Source organism: Macaca nemestrina, chromosome 11 (assembly GCF_043159975.1).
Source record: "Macaca nemestrina isolate mMacNem1 chromosome 11, mMacNem.hap1, whole genome shotgun sequence".
NCBI classification, from domain to species: Eukaryota; Metazoa; Chordata; class Mammalia; order Primates; family Cercopithecidae; genus Macaca; species Macaca nemestrina.
In genome coordinates, this window is record NC_092135.1 from 135,591,040 (window position 1) to 135,604,187 (window position 13,148).

At 49.6% G+C, this 13,148-nt stretch overlaps 1 protein-coding gene across 11 annotated transcripts in view; it reads left to right on the plus strand.

The window, feature by feature from the left end:
• The window catches only part of LOC105473840 (melanophilin), a 66,444-nt gene that overhangs the window by 34,216 nt on the left and 19,080 nt on the right, over positions 1-13,148 (plus strand). For all 11 annotated transcript variants that reach the window (XR_982506.3, XR_982510.3, XR_011610180.1 and 8 more), the window contains exons 7-8: positions 3,898-4,102; positions 4,935-5,074. Coding sequence is in view for 4 of the 11 variants with exons in the window: in XM_071073655.1 (XP_070929756.1) it covers positions 3,898-4,102; positions 4,935-5,074 (345 nt within the window). In the remaining 7 variants the exon portion in view is untranslated. The remainder of the gene's footprint in view (positions 1-3,897; positions 4,103-4,934; positions 5,075-13,148) is intronic.

Here is a 13,148-nt window from a genome sequence, read left to right on the forward strand (position 1 = left end):
CCAATTGTTAGGCGCTTAATTGAGTTAATTAAGAAGGGGTTATTTTCATTAATAGTAACCAGAGTTGTGAAGCAAGGTTGTCCTATTAGAGCGAAGAAAATAATAAATGTACTATAGACAGGCTGTTAAGGAGGTGGCAATAAGATAATAGAAAGGGCTCAGGCGTTGGTGTATGACGTGCTTGTGGTTTCAATGATGAGGTCTTTGGAGTAAAAGCCTGTGAGGAAAGGCATACCTGTTAGTGCAAGGCTGCCAATAACAAGGGAGGAGGAGGTGAGGGGTAGAGTCTTGAATAGCCCTTATTTTTCGGATGTCTTATTCATCCATCATTGAGGTTGTGGATGATGGACCCTGAACCTAAAATAATATAGCTTTAAAAAAAGCGTGGGTGCAGATGTGAAGGAATGCTAGGTGTGACTGATTAATGCCAGTTGTGACGATTACAGGGCCTGGCTGACTTGAGGTGGAGAATGCCGTGATTTTTTTAATGTCATTTTGTGTTAGAGCACAGATTGCTGTGAATATGGTAGTAACAGCCCCCAGACATAATGTAAAGGTTTGGATTGATAGGTTATTTTCTATTAAAGCTTAGAAGCGGATGAGCAGGGAAACTCCTGCTACAAGCACAGTGCTGGAGTAGAGTAGGGCTGAGAGTGGGCTTGGGCCTTCTATGGCGGATGGGAGTCAGGGATGGAGGCCCAACTGGGCTAACTTTGCCACTGCTGCAAGGAGAACGCTAATTCATGGAAGGGGTTGGGGGTGGGGTCTAGAATAAATATGTGTTGAAATTCTCCTGTATTGGAGGACAGGAGGAACCATGCTATAGCTAAAATAAAGCCGGCCGGGCGCGGTGGCTCAAGCCCGTAATCCCAGCAATTTGGGAGGCCGAGATGGGCGGATCACGAGGTCAGGAGATCGAGACCAGCCTGGCTAACACAGTGAAACCCCGTCTCTACTAAAAAAATACAAAAAAAACTAGCCGGGCAAGGTGGCGGGTGCCTGTAGTCCCAGCTACTCGGGAGGCTGAGGCAGGAGAAGGGCGTAGACCTGGGAGGCGGAGCTTGCAGTGAGCTGAGATCACACCGCTGCACTCCAGCCTGGGCGACAGAGCGAGACTCCATCTCAAAAAAATAATAATAATAATAAAGCCAATATCACCGATGCAGTTGTACTGCACTGCTTGAGGGCTGCGGTATTAGCATCTGCTCGGCCGTACCACCAGCCGATTAGTAATAAGGGCATCATTCCTACACCTTCTTATCTGATAAAGAGCTGAAAGAGGTTGTTGGTGGTAACCAGAATTAATATTGTGATGAGGAAAATAAGTATTTGGAAAATTGATTAATGTTGAGGTCTGAGTTTAAATATCATATTGAGAATTCCACAATAGATCGGGTAATGAAGAGTGCTGCTGGGATAAATATTGTGGAGAAGTGGTCTAGTCTGAAGCTTAGCGAGGGTTTGAGAGTCTGGATTGTCAGTGTGAGATAACAGCTTCTTGGTCTGTGTATATAAACGTCGTTGTAGGGATGACTCTAACGATGAAGGCACGTGCAATAGATGGTTTTACGTAATTTGGGTATGAATCTTTTTTGCAGGGATTGGCTAAGGTAACAGTAATTGGTAAGATTAAGGGGATTAGGGCTGTTATAGCAGGGGAAGAATTCATGTTTGTTATTTTTATTTGGAGTTGCACCAATGTTTTTGGTTCCTAAGACCAACGGATGACCTAATCCTTTAAAAGCTGACAAAGCCATGTTGTTAGACATAGGGGCATGAGTTAGCAGTTCTTGCATACTTTCTCGGTAGGTAAGAAGTTGCAGGCTTCTATTGTTAGATCCACAATCTAATGTTTTGGTTAAACTATAGCTACAGCATGCAAACCCCATAATAATTTTAGGGTTTAAGGATAATAGGAAGATAGGCACAAGGTGTATAAGTATTCATGTTTTTTCTCGTGTAAAGGAAGGTTTAATACTGTTAATAGACAAGTGTCCCTCGTTGTGTCATGATTAGCATATACAGGGAGTAAAGGGCTGTAATTAGTATATTAAGTCCTATAAGCAAAATGGTGATATTTGATCAGGAGAATGAGGCCATAGTCACAAAGTGTTCTCCTACTAGCTTACTGGTAGGGGGTAAGGCAAGATTAGTAAGATTTGCTAGACGTCAAGAGACTACTACTGGGAGCAGTGTTTGAAGGCCTTGGGTAAGTAATATGGTTTGGCCTAGGATTAAAATGGTAACTAGTATAAGGGCTGTGCTGGTTATTAGTGTCAGGTGGCTTGTTTGAAGGGCTCATGGCAGCGGTAGTAGTAAAGCAATCTCTAAGTCGAACAGGAGGAATGTGATGGCTACTAGGAAGAATTTTATGGAAAAGGGGAGGTGGGCAGAGGCTATTGGGTCAAATCTTCATTCATAGGGGCTAGATTTTTCTATATAAATATTAAGTTGTGGGAGCCAAAATGCGATTATTGTTAGTAATAGGGCTAGTAAGGTGTCAGTTACTAGGGCTAGTGTCAAGCTGATTATTTCTGCCCTACAGGATCATTTCAAGGATGCTGTATTAGGGTTTTCTTAGAGGGACAGATCTAATAGAATATATATATACACACATAGGGGAGTTTATTAAGTATTAACTTACATGATCACGAGGTCCCACAATAGGCTGTCTGAAAGCTGAGGAGCAAGGAGAGCTGGTCCGAGTCCCAAAACTGAAGAGCTTGGAGTCCGATGTTTGAAAGCAGGAAACATCCAGCACAGGAGAAAGATGTAGGCTGGGAGGCTAGGCCCATTTTGTTGCTTCACATTTTTCTGCCTGCTTTATATTCACTGGCGGCTGATTCGATGGTGTCCACTCGATTAAGGGTGGGTCTGTCTTCCCCAGCCCACTGACTCAAATGTGAATCTCCTTTGGCAACACCCTCACAGACACACCCAGGATCAATATTGCATCCCTCAATCCAATCAAGTTGACACTCATTACTAATCACCATAGATGCTGTACCTGGAAGGCATGAGACTCACAGGTAGGCAGTAAAGGTAACTATGGGCACTGAGCCAGGCCCAGGCCCAGGCCCAAGGCCAGCTTCATAGTGAACTCCGGAACTCCATTCCCAGCATCCCCTGGGCACATGCAGTGCTGAGCCAGAGTTGGGGCGGGGCTGGGTACACCCGGGCCAGTCTGAAGACCCCTCCAGGAGGAGGGAGAAGCAGGGTGGGTCCTGGAAGCCAGCAGCCAATTGGTTTCTGGGCCACAGGTCCTGCTCTAACTGGAGGCTGGCCTAAGTGTGCATTGCCTCTGGCCTCCACCCCCCACTCACAGTCAAACTGGAAGGGTGCTGTGGCATATTACTTCTTGAAGGCCTCAGCACCTCCTCTCTTTGGGGACAATGATATAACACAGAGACCCCTCTGCTGGAGGGATGTCCGGATTACAGTCAAGGAGCTGCCAGGAAGCCCCAACCCACCTTTCTGATCTTCAAAGATTAAGGTGTACATAGTTAGTAACAGTGTACCCTTCTCCCAAAAATATGAACTTCCCTGCCCACGTCCTCGGGGCTTTGGTCTCTAGGTGATTCTGAGCCCCCTGAGGCTGTGTCAGGAGAGTTTTGGTCCCCTTGTGTCATGCCTGGCCCAGGGTGTCATTGGGAACCCCAACATTGCACAGACACATGCAATAGGCAGTCAGTAGGCAACAAATAGGCAATATATGCTTTCGCACAGTCTTCGAAATTAAAGAGAACTGAGTAGCAGGGGCCAGCACGGATGGGCGTCTAGTGCTGGGTCAGTCAAGTGCCTGGAAAGCCTCAGGGCCTGGATTGAAAGACCCACATTCCAGGCAGTGGCCCCTCCTAGTAAACCCCGCAGAGGAGGCTGACAGCCCCATGTGCTTAGTCCCTCACAGATGAGTCCTGCTCGGAGAAGGCAGCCCCCCAGAAGACTGAGGGCCTGGACGGGGCTGACACTGGGGCCTCTGGGTGCCAGCGCCATACAGAAGAGGAGCCGATGAGCGTCTCGCCTTCTGGACACGGCGCCCTCGCTGAGCTCTGCCCGCCTGGAGGCTCCCACAGTATGGCCCTGGGGGCCGCTGCTGCACTCAGTAGGTGCCCTTGGCCAGGGTCTTCCTGATGGGCTCGGCATGGGGGAGCGGGTCACTGAGAAACAACCCCAACACCCTGACCTATGCCTTCACACGGGCTGATTTGAAAGGCCTCTTCCTTTGGCGTGATTGTCCAGGACGTGCAGTCCCAGCAAACGCCGTGGACACCTGCCCTCCCTGGGATGTGTGCTTCCCTGTAACTCTCAGAACTTCCAGCACAGGAGGTGGCCAGCCCACAGCTCCCTGCTGCTGGCCTGGGGTGGGACATGCAGGCCTCCCTGAAATGACTAGAACCACTGGTCAACCAGCCAACTATCCTGGTCTGGGCAGGATGGGCATCTGGGCATCGCCACCACTGGCCCACAGTCGGCTCAAGGCTGTTGATCAGGAGATCTTCAAGCGCTGAGAACCTAAATCTGCTCGGCTTAACTTTGTGTCAGTTTTGATTTGAAATGAAATCCCCAAATCTCTGTCTTTTCTGGTAGCCCGAGGTTGTATGTACCGTGGGTCCAGGAGTTCAGATGTCCCATCAGAGCAGGAACAAGTAAGGTGACAGCAGCAGCCAGCTTCCCCCGGCCACAGTGAGTGGCTGCGTGTCCACTCTTATCCCCACCCGCACTGCCAGGCAAGGGCCTCTTTTTTCCTGAAGATCTTTGTGTGTGGCCGTGGAATCTGCCCCATTCTTACTGTGACTTTAGAACCTCAGCCCCGTAACATGAACATCATTAGTCTTCATTTTCTTTGAGCTCTCATTTTTCTTCATTGGACTAAACACGTCCATCGGCTTTCAACTTTTCACTCTAAGTAATTCAAACTCACTCTTGCTCCGAAGGGTCAAATGTCATCAGGAATGAGCAGCTGCCCCTGCAGTACTTGGCTGATGTGGACACCTCGGATGAGGAAAGCATCCGGGCTCACGTGATGGCCTCCCATCATTCCAAGCGGAGAGGCCGGGCATCCTCTGAGAGTCAGGTAACAGTGGCTGGAAAGACTTCTGTCTTGTCATTTCTTCAGGTGGAGTCTTTTTACTTCCACACCAAGTCACTTTAGAGAAATTGCAGCTCTTAACACTTTCAGACTATGAAATTGCACAAGCCTACTTAATGGAGATATGTCATCACAGTATTTTTTATGGAAGTGAATTCACATAACAGAAAATTAACCATCTTAGTATGGCCATTCCCCAAAAATTAAAAATACAGTTTCCCTATGATCCAGCAATTCCGCTTCTTGGTATACACCCCAAAAAATTGGAAATAGGGACTGAAAAAGATATTTGCATCCCTGTATCCATATTATTATTTGTAATAACCAAAAGATGGAATCAACCCGAGCGTCCATTGACAGATGAATGGATAAAAAAATGCAGCATGTACGCAGCACGGCGTATCATTCACCCCTAAAAAGGGAGGGAATGCTGACACATGCTAGACCATGGATGAACCTTGAGAACACTGTGCTAAGTGAAATAAACCAGTCATTCTGGACAGATACCATATGGTTCCACTTAATCTGAGGTTCTTAGTCAAATTCATAGAGACAGAAACCAGAATAGTAGTCAACAGGGGCTGGGGTCAGGGGGATGCAGAATTAGTGTTGAATGGGCAGAGTCTCCGCTTTGCATGATGAAAGGAGTTCTGGAGATGGACAGTGGTGACGGTCAAACAACAAGGTGAATGTACTTAATACCTTGAAAATGGATAAAAGGGTAAAATTTTATATCTATTTTGTAATTTAAAAATTTGAGAAAAGGAATATCTTATGGAATTTAGGGGAAAATAAATAATCTTATGTCTTTCAAAAAATTTATTATTTATTTATTTATTTATTTTTAAGACGGAGTCTCCCTCTGTGGCCCAGGTTGGAGTGCAATAGTGCGATCTCGGTTCACTGCAACCTCCGCCTCCCGAGTTCAAGTGATTCTCCCTCCTCAGCCTCCTGAGTAGCTAGGAATACAGGCGTGCACCACCATACCTGGCTAATTTTTGCATTTTTAGTAGAGATAGGGTTTCACCTTGTTGGCCAGGCTAGTCTCAAACTCCAGACCTCAGGTGATCCCCCCACCTCAGCCTCCCAAAGTGCTGACATTACAGGCGTGAGCCACCGTGCCTGGCCAAAAAATTAACTTTTAAGGTGTACAATTCAGTGACAGTACATTTACAGTGTTGTGTAACCACCACCTCTCTCTAATTCCAAAACAACTTCACCCCCCAAAAAAATCCCATACCCATGAAGCAGTTACTCCCCAGTCTCCCTTGTCCCCGGCCTCTGACAACCACCAGTCTTCCTTCTGTCTCAGTGGATTTGTCTATTCTGGACATTTCATGTAAATGGACTCACAGAAGGACATCTGGTCTTTTGTCATGAGCTCCTTTCACCGAACATAATGCTTCTGAGGTCCATCCATGCTGTAGCACATATGGGTGCTTCATTCCTTTTCATGAAAATATATATTTTATACTCGATCAAGAATTATATATTTTACAAGAGGAGGAAATAACCTGTCACCTATATGAAACCCTTAGCGGGCTGTATTATTATTATTTTTTTCAGATAGATTCTTGCTCTGTTGCCCAGGCTGGAGTGCAGTGGAGCAATCTCGGCTCACTGCAACCTCCACTTCCTGGGTTGAAGCGATTCTCCCACCTCAGCTTCCTGAGTAGCTGGGATCACAGGCACCCGCCACCATGCCTGAATAATTTTGTATTTTTAGTAGAGACGGGGTTTCACCAGGCTGACCAGTCTGGTCTCAAACTCTTGACCTCAAGTTATCTGCCCGCCTCGGCCTCCCAAAGCATTGGGATTACAGGTGTGAGCCACCATGCCCAGCCCCTTAGCAGGTTTTATATAGGCATCAAGAAACTCCACTCATAATACTTAACACCTGTTAAATTAGTAGAATCACTCACATTGTAGACATTAACTTATGAAATAATTCATCACAAGATTTAAGTGCTCTGAGTTCCGCTCGCTGCGTTTAAATGATGATTCTGTTGAGTTAGCTGATTTCAATTTGAGCAAGTTCATGTTGCTGGGGGAAAGGCAATATTGTTTCTTCTGAGAACATTATGGCCACTAGATTCTTTAAGGCAATGAAAGACACAGGCTATTAATGTCTCTGATAGAGCTTTGACTCCAGCAATGTAATCACAGGATGGGGGCTGTTCGGTAACTGATGACTCTTGAGGCACGAAACCCAGAGAAGGGGAAGTGGGGCTGCTCTGAATGGAGATGGAACCGCAGTTTCACCAAGGCTGGTCTCAGGTACATCTTCTGGTGCCTGGATGAGTGTAGGTCCAGCTCCTTGGGCATAGTGATGCCTGGTACAGAGCCCCTACTCCCTCCTTCTGGGAGAGCTGGGGAAGGGAAGGGCTCTGTAGAACTTCCCTTTGGGCCTGTGGGCTGTCAGGAAGGAGGCTGAGCGAAAGCTGAGCCTTGTCAGGAAAGGCCTGGAAGCAGCAGGGAGGCAGATGGTGCCCAGCTGGGGTTCTCAAGGGGCAGGCGAGGTGGGCGGGGCACACAGAAGCTGCTCTGCAGGGTCCAGGGCTTCTCCAGCGCCCGGGCCCTTCAGTGCACAGGAGGACCTGAGATGGAGCATCACCCAACTCTTCAGCCACAGGGCTGCAGATTCCTCTCCCAAGGCCTTGGCCTACACTGTGGCAGTCACTAGACCAGCACTGGCTCAGGAGTGGGCAGCAAGGAGAAGTGTGCGGTGGGCCCCGGGCTTTTCTGAGCTCTCATTCAGCAGGAAATCTGTCCTGTGGCTGTTCGCACAGGGCCAAACCTTCGCGTGCATGATAAGTGGGGGGCTCCTCCAACCTCCTGTCACTTTGCTTCCGCACCCAGAGAAATGATCTGCCACAAACGGGCACCAGAATTTCAAAAAGAGCCTTTCCTAGCATGGCAATATGGGGAATCGCAGGGGTTTGGGTTCTAAAATTGGGCTAGCGTCCACGGGGCAGAAGTGCGCAGTTTCTGAATTCAGCATCTCTCCGGAGTCAGTGCCCTCGGCTGACTTTTTACTGTAGTGTCATCTGGAAGCTTCCTCAACCCTGGGTGGAAATTTCTCCTGCACCAACTTCCTTGAGGGCCCACTTAGTCTCTGAAAGAAGCACCCTTGCCCCTGAGCATAGCCGGGCATGAAAGGCCCTGAGAGGGCCTGCATGGAGACTACTTATGGCCGCTTCACCCACTGGCCCCACAGTTCCTGAGGCATAGAACTCCTTTGATGTAACAGCAAGCAAGGCCCTGATGCAAGGAAGTGTCCTTTCACTCAGATCAGGGACTGATCTGCATGGCTTGGGCCCTGCAGTTTCTGTGTCCCAAGAGGACCTGGAAGCTGCAGGTGTGCTGAGCCCTGGCAGGGACTCAGAGCAGACCTGGTGCTGCAACATTCACGCCTCCACCACCTGCATTCGCAGATCTAGTTCTGAAACATGGAACACGCACAAGTCGGGCAGAGCAACTTCATTACTCACAGACAGGCAGCAAGGTCCCCCAGGCTCAGGGAAGCTGCAGGGAGGGTAGAGTCTCGGCTGCAAGTGTCCTGTGTCATGCGGCAGCTGGGGGACCCCAGAAAGCATTCCTCTCTGAGTCTTATACCCTGGGAAACTGGGATCACTGGGCCAAAGGATATCCAGTTCTAGAGCTCTAGACAGTCCAGACAGTTCTTCCTTGTATCAGAAAGTGGCTTTCTTGGCACATTCTACAGTTATTCTGAAAAAAGGGGAAGAGCCGACTCAGCCAAGTCCATCCAGGGACCTGTGGCTGCAGGGGACAGTGGAGGACCAGTGTGGCCAGGATAGAGACCTCCCCATTGTGGCCAGGATAGAGACCTCCCCGGTGTGGCCAGGATAGAGACCTCTTGGGTGAGGCCAGGATAGAGACCTCCCCAGTGTGGCCAGGATAGAGACCTCTTGGGTGTGGCCAGGATAGAGACCTCCCCGGTGTGGCCAGGATAGAGACCTCTTGGGTGTGGCCAGGATAGAGACCTCCCCGGTGAGGCCAGGATAGAGACCTCTTGGGTGTGGCCAGGATAGAGACCTCCCCGGTGTGGCCAGGATAGAGACCTCCCCAGTGTGGCCAGGATAGAGACCTCTTGGGTGTGGCCAGGATAGAGACCTCCCCATTGTGGCCAGGATAGAGACCTCCCCATTGTGGCCAGGATAGAGACCTCTTGGGTGTGGCCAGGATAGAGACCTCTTGGGTGTGGCCAGGATAGAGACCTCCCCAGTGTGGCCAGGATAGAGACCTCCCCAGTGTGGCCAGGATAGAGACCTCCCCAGTGTGGCCAGGATAGAGACCTCTTGGGTGAGGCCAGGATAGAGACCTCTTGGGTGTGGCCAGGATAGAGACCTCCCCATTGTGGCCAGGATAGAGACCTCCCCATTGTGGCCAGGATAGAGACCTCTTGGGTGTGGCCAGGATAGAGACCTCTTGGGTGTGGCCAGGATAGAGACCTCCCCAGTGTGGCCAGGATAGAGACCTCCCCGGTGTGGCCAGGATAGAGACCTCCCCAGTGTGGCCAGGATAGAGACCTCTTGGGTGAGGCCAGGATAGAGACCTCTTGGGTGTGGCCAGGATAGAGACCTCCCCATTGTGGCCAGGATAGAGACCTCTTGGGTGAGGCCAGGATAGAGACCTCTTGGGTGTGGCCAGGATAGAGACCTCCCCGGTGTGGCCAGGATAGAGACCTCTTGGGTGTGGCCAGGATAGAGACCTCCCCATTGTGGCCAGGATAGAGACCTCCCCATTGTGGCCAGGATAGAGACCTCTTGGGTGTGGCCAGGATAGAGACCTCCCCGGTGTGGCCAGGATAGAGACCTCTTGGGTGTGGCCAGGATAGAGACCTCTTGGGTGAGGCCAGGATAGAGACCTCTTGGGTGTGGCCAGGATAGAGACCTCCCCATTGTGGCCAGGATAGAGACCTCTTGGGTGTGGCCAGGATAGAGACCTCTTGGGTGTGGCCAGGATAGAGACCTCTTGGGTGTGGCCAGGATAGAGACCTCCCCAGTGTGGCCAGGATAGAGACCTCCCCAGTGTGGCCAGGATAGAGACCTCCCCATTGTGGCCAGGATAGAGACCACTTGGGTGTGGCCAGGATAGAGACCTCTTGGGTGTGGCCAGGATAGAGACCTCCCTGGTGTGGCCAGGATAGAGACCTCCCCAGTGTGGCCAGGATAGAGACCTCCCCAGTGTGGCCAGGATAGAGACCTCCCAGGCTGGCCAGGTAGAGGCCCATGGCAGATCCTTGGCTGGCTGAGCATCTCCTAGCTTCCTAGTCTGAAGACAATGGGATGAAGAAGAGAATCAAGTTGTCTATTTTCAGTAAACCTTTAGTTTAGCAACTTTAGTAGCGTTTAGTAAAATACGTATCATGGTATCCAGCCCCGCTGAAATCAATTATCTTTTATACCTGCTTGGAATTATTCTCTAGTTCATGTTTGTATATCCTGCCTCTGGAATTGTTTCTCTTTATTTATTCCTATGAACTTGTATTTACTTTTTCAACCCTAAATAATGAGATTCAGAAAATATAAATAAGTATTAGTAAATCGAGTTTATCAGAACAAAAGCTTGAGAGTGGCCACCCGGAAACACAGACTCCAAACAAATAGGGCCCCAAGTGGACTAGTGAAGGTTCCACTTCTGTAGAAATGTTAGCAGGATCACATCCTTGCGGAGGAACAGTGACCTGGGGGGCCCTTATCTCCAATCCTGTTTGGTCTTAATTATTTATAGGGGGGAAAAAAAAAGGTAGAAGTTTCAGCTATGAAACATGTCCTCTCAAGACTTAGAATTTAAAGTTCCAACAGCTTTATTTGAATTATTTAATGTCACAACCTCAACTAATATTTCACTTAGATTGTTTCCCATGCATCTTTATGTGGAGGAAATTAAGCAACAGAAGGAAGCTCCAAACGCAGCAGCGATTCTGTACTTCAGAGAAAAAACCCAGACAGACTCTTAGAGGGCCTTTGTGAAGTGACTGCCATGGGACCCCAGGAGGAAGCCCTCTCAATCTGCCCATCAACCCCAAGACTCCCAGTCATGCCCTCAGAGCCTGAGCGTTCTCAGGAATCGTATTTTATCACGGCTCCTCTGAGGAGGCAATGCGTTGCCTGCCTTTGCATTTGTATTTACAGCCACAGCTTTCCAGATGAGGGGTAATCAGAAAAGACTCCCTGTAGATATTGCTCAAGCCCAGACAAGGCCCAAGATGGCATAAACGTGTGGTAGGAAGGAAGCTTCCAGGGGGCTGAGATGGGAGACGGGAGAGGACACCACCCTGGCACGTACCCTCCGCCCCCTCACTCCTGAGGGCTGGCCGCGGGGCCATTCATGCGTGCTCAGGCTACAGACACGAACAGTTTCCCATAAAAGTGTCACCAGTGACACATTTTGTTGGTTTGTTTTAATCCCTAGCCAGTGTCTGTATTGCATTTGTAAACTTTAAACTTTGATATTGTTGCGAATTGAAAGCACAAGGGGTTCATACCTAGTATTCCATCCGTATGTATCTAAGTAAAGTGATAATCCTGACAACTGGTGCCCATGCAGGGTCAGACACCCAGGTCTGAGTGATGCTACTCCCCCCAGAGCAGTTGCTACTCTTGGAGAAATTTAATTTTTTTAAAAACCCGAAATCTTTTCATTACCCAGAAAATCTCTCCATAAGGGTAGCAGAGAAAGAAGACAGTTTTATTCTTGAACAAGCATCAAACCAGCGTATGGCACATGCCCCAGGCAATCCGCTGAGAGATTGCAAAGACAGGAAGGGCTCTCAGCCCTTATGCAGCCCGGCAGGCCCAGCCCATTCTACACAGTTCTCAGCACAAACCATTACCAGTCCTCACCAGTGGGAGGACCTGATGGCACCTTTGATCGCAGTGCACATCCTCGCTCTAGCATCATAACCGGAGACCACTGTGTTGGCTTTAACCAGAAGAAAAGCAACCTTCTCACACATCTTTAAGATGGGAGCTAGTTTTGCCAACTGAAGCAAGGTGCCCACCCACGTTAGCCTCTTCACCCTCTCTTGGGGAGTGGGAGCTAGGGTTATCTCCAGGGATGTTTCCGTTTCAAAAACACAGTTCCCAGGTGGCGTTTTGAGACTGCAGAGAGGCTTTTGAGCCATTTTAAAGATTTAAATTTATTTGGAAAAAGCAGAGAAAGAAGCTCTGAAAGACAAGGGGGCAGTGGGAAGTCTCTTCTCTATTTTCTTTCTTTTTTTTTTTTTTTTTGTCAGAGTCTTGCTCTTGACACCCAGGCTGGAGTGCAAAAGCATGATTTCAGCTCACTGCAACCTCCACCTCCCAGGTTCAAGCGATTCTCCTGCCTCAGCCTCCCAAGTAGCTGGGATTACAGGCACCCGCCACCACGCCTGACTAATTTTTGTGTTTTAGTGGAGACAGGGTTTCGCCCTGTTGGCCAGGCTGATCTCAAACTCCTGACCTCATGATCTGCCCCCGCCCCCCTCAGCCTCCCAAAGTGCTGGGATTACAGGCATGAGCCACCACAGCCGGCCTCTTCTCTATTTTCAGCAGGCAGAGTGAGCGCCTGATTTTTCCAGTGTGTTTGCATTTGCCCCCACACCACTTGGGCACTCAGCAGTCGCCGAGGAGCTGCTGCACCTGCATGTCGGCTTGTCTGAAAGGGGCCCGGCGCTCCCGAAGCCAGGGTTGCATCATACTCATTGTGTCCATGCTGGTCACCTCCTCAGTGTGGGAGCCTGGACACAGCCAGGGCCTTGTCAGAAAGCAGCGTGCACTCACCCTGAGCTCACTTCCCACTCTTCCCTGCTGGCCTCTCCCTGGTTCCCTGCCGCTGCCACCCACCTGTAGCTCCTGCCCACTTCCCGCAACCCCGACCTCCTCCATCCTGCTTCCAGTTTCTCCCCGTGTGCATTTTCCCCTCTCTTCCACTCTGGATGTGACATTTCCCAGTGATGGTGTCAGGCACTGGCTGGGGAGCTGTTACCCTCTCCTGAGTCCGCATGTGTGCCAAGCCCACTGCTTCCGGGAGACAGAGGCTGTATGCCCAGGGC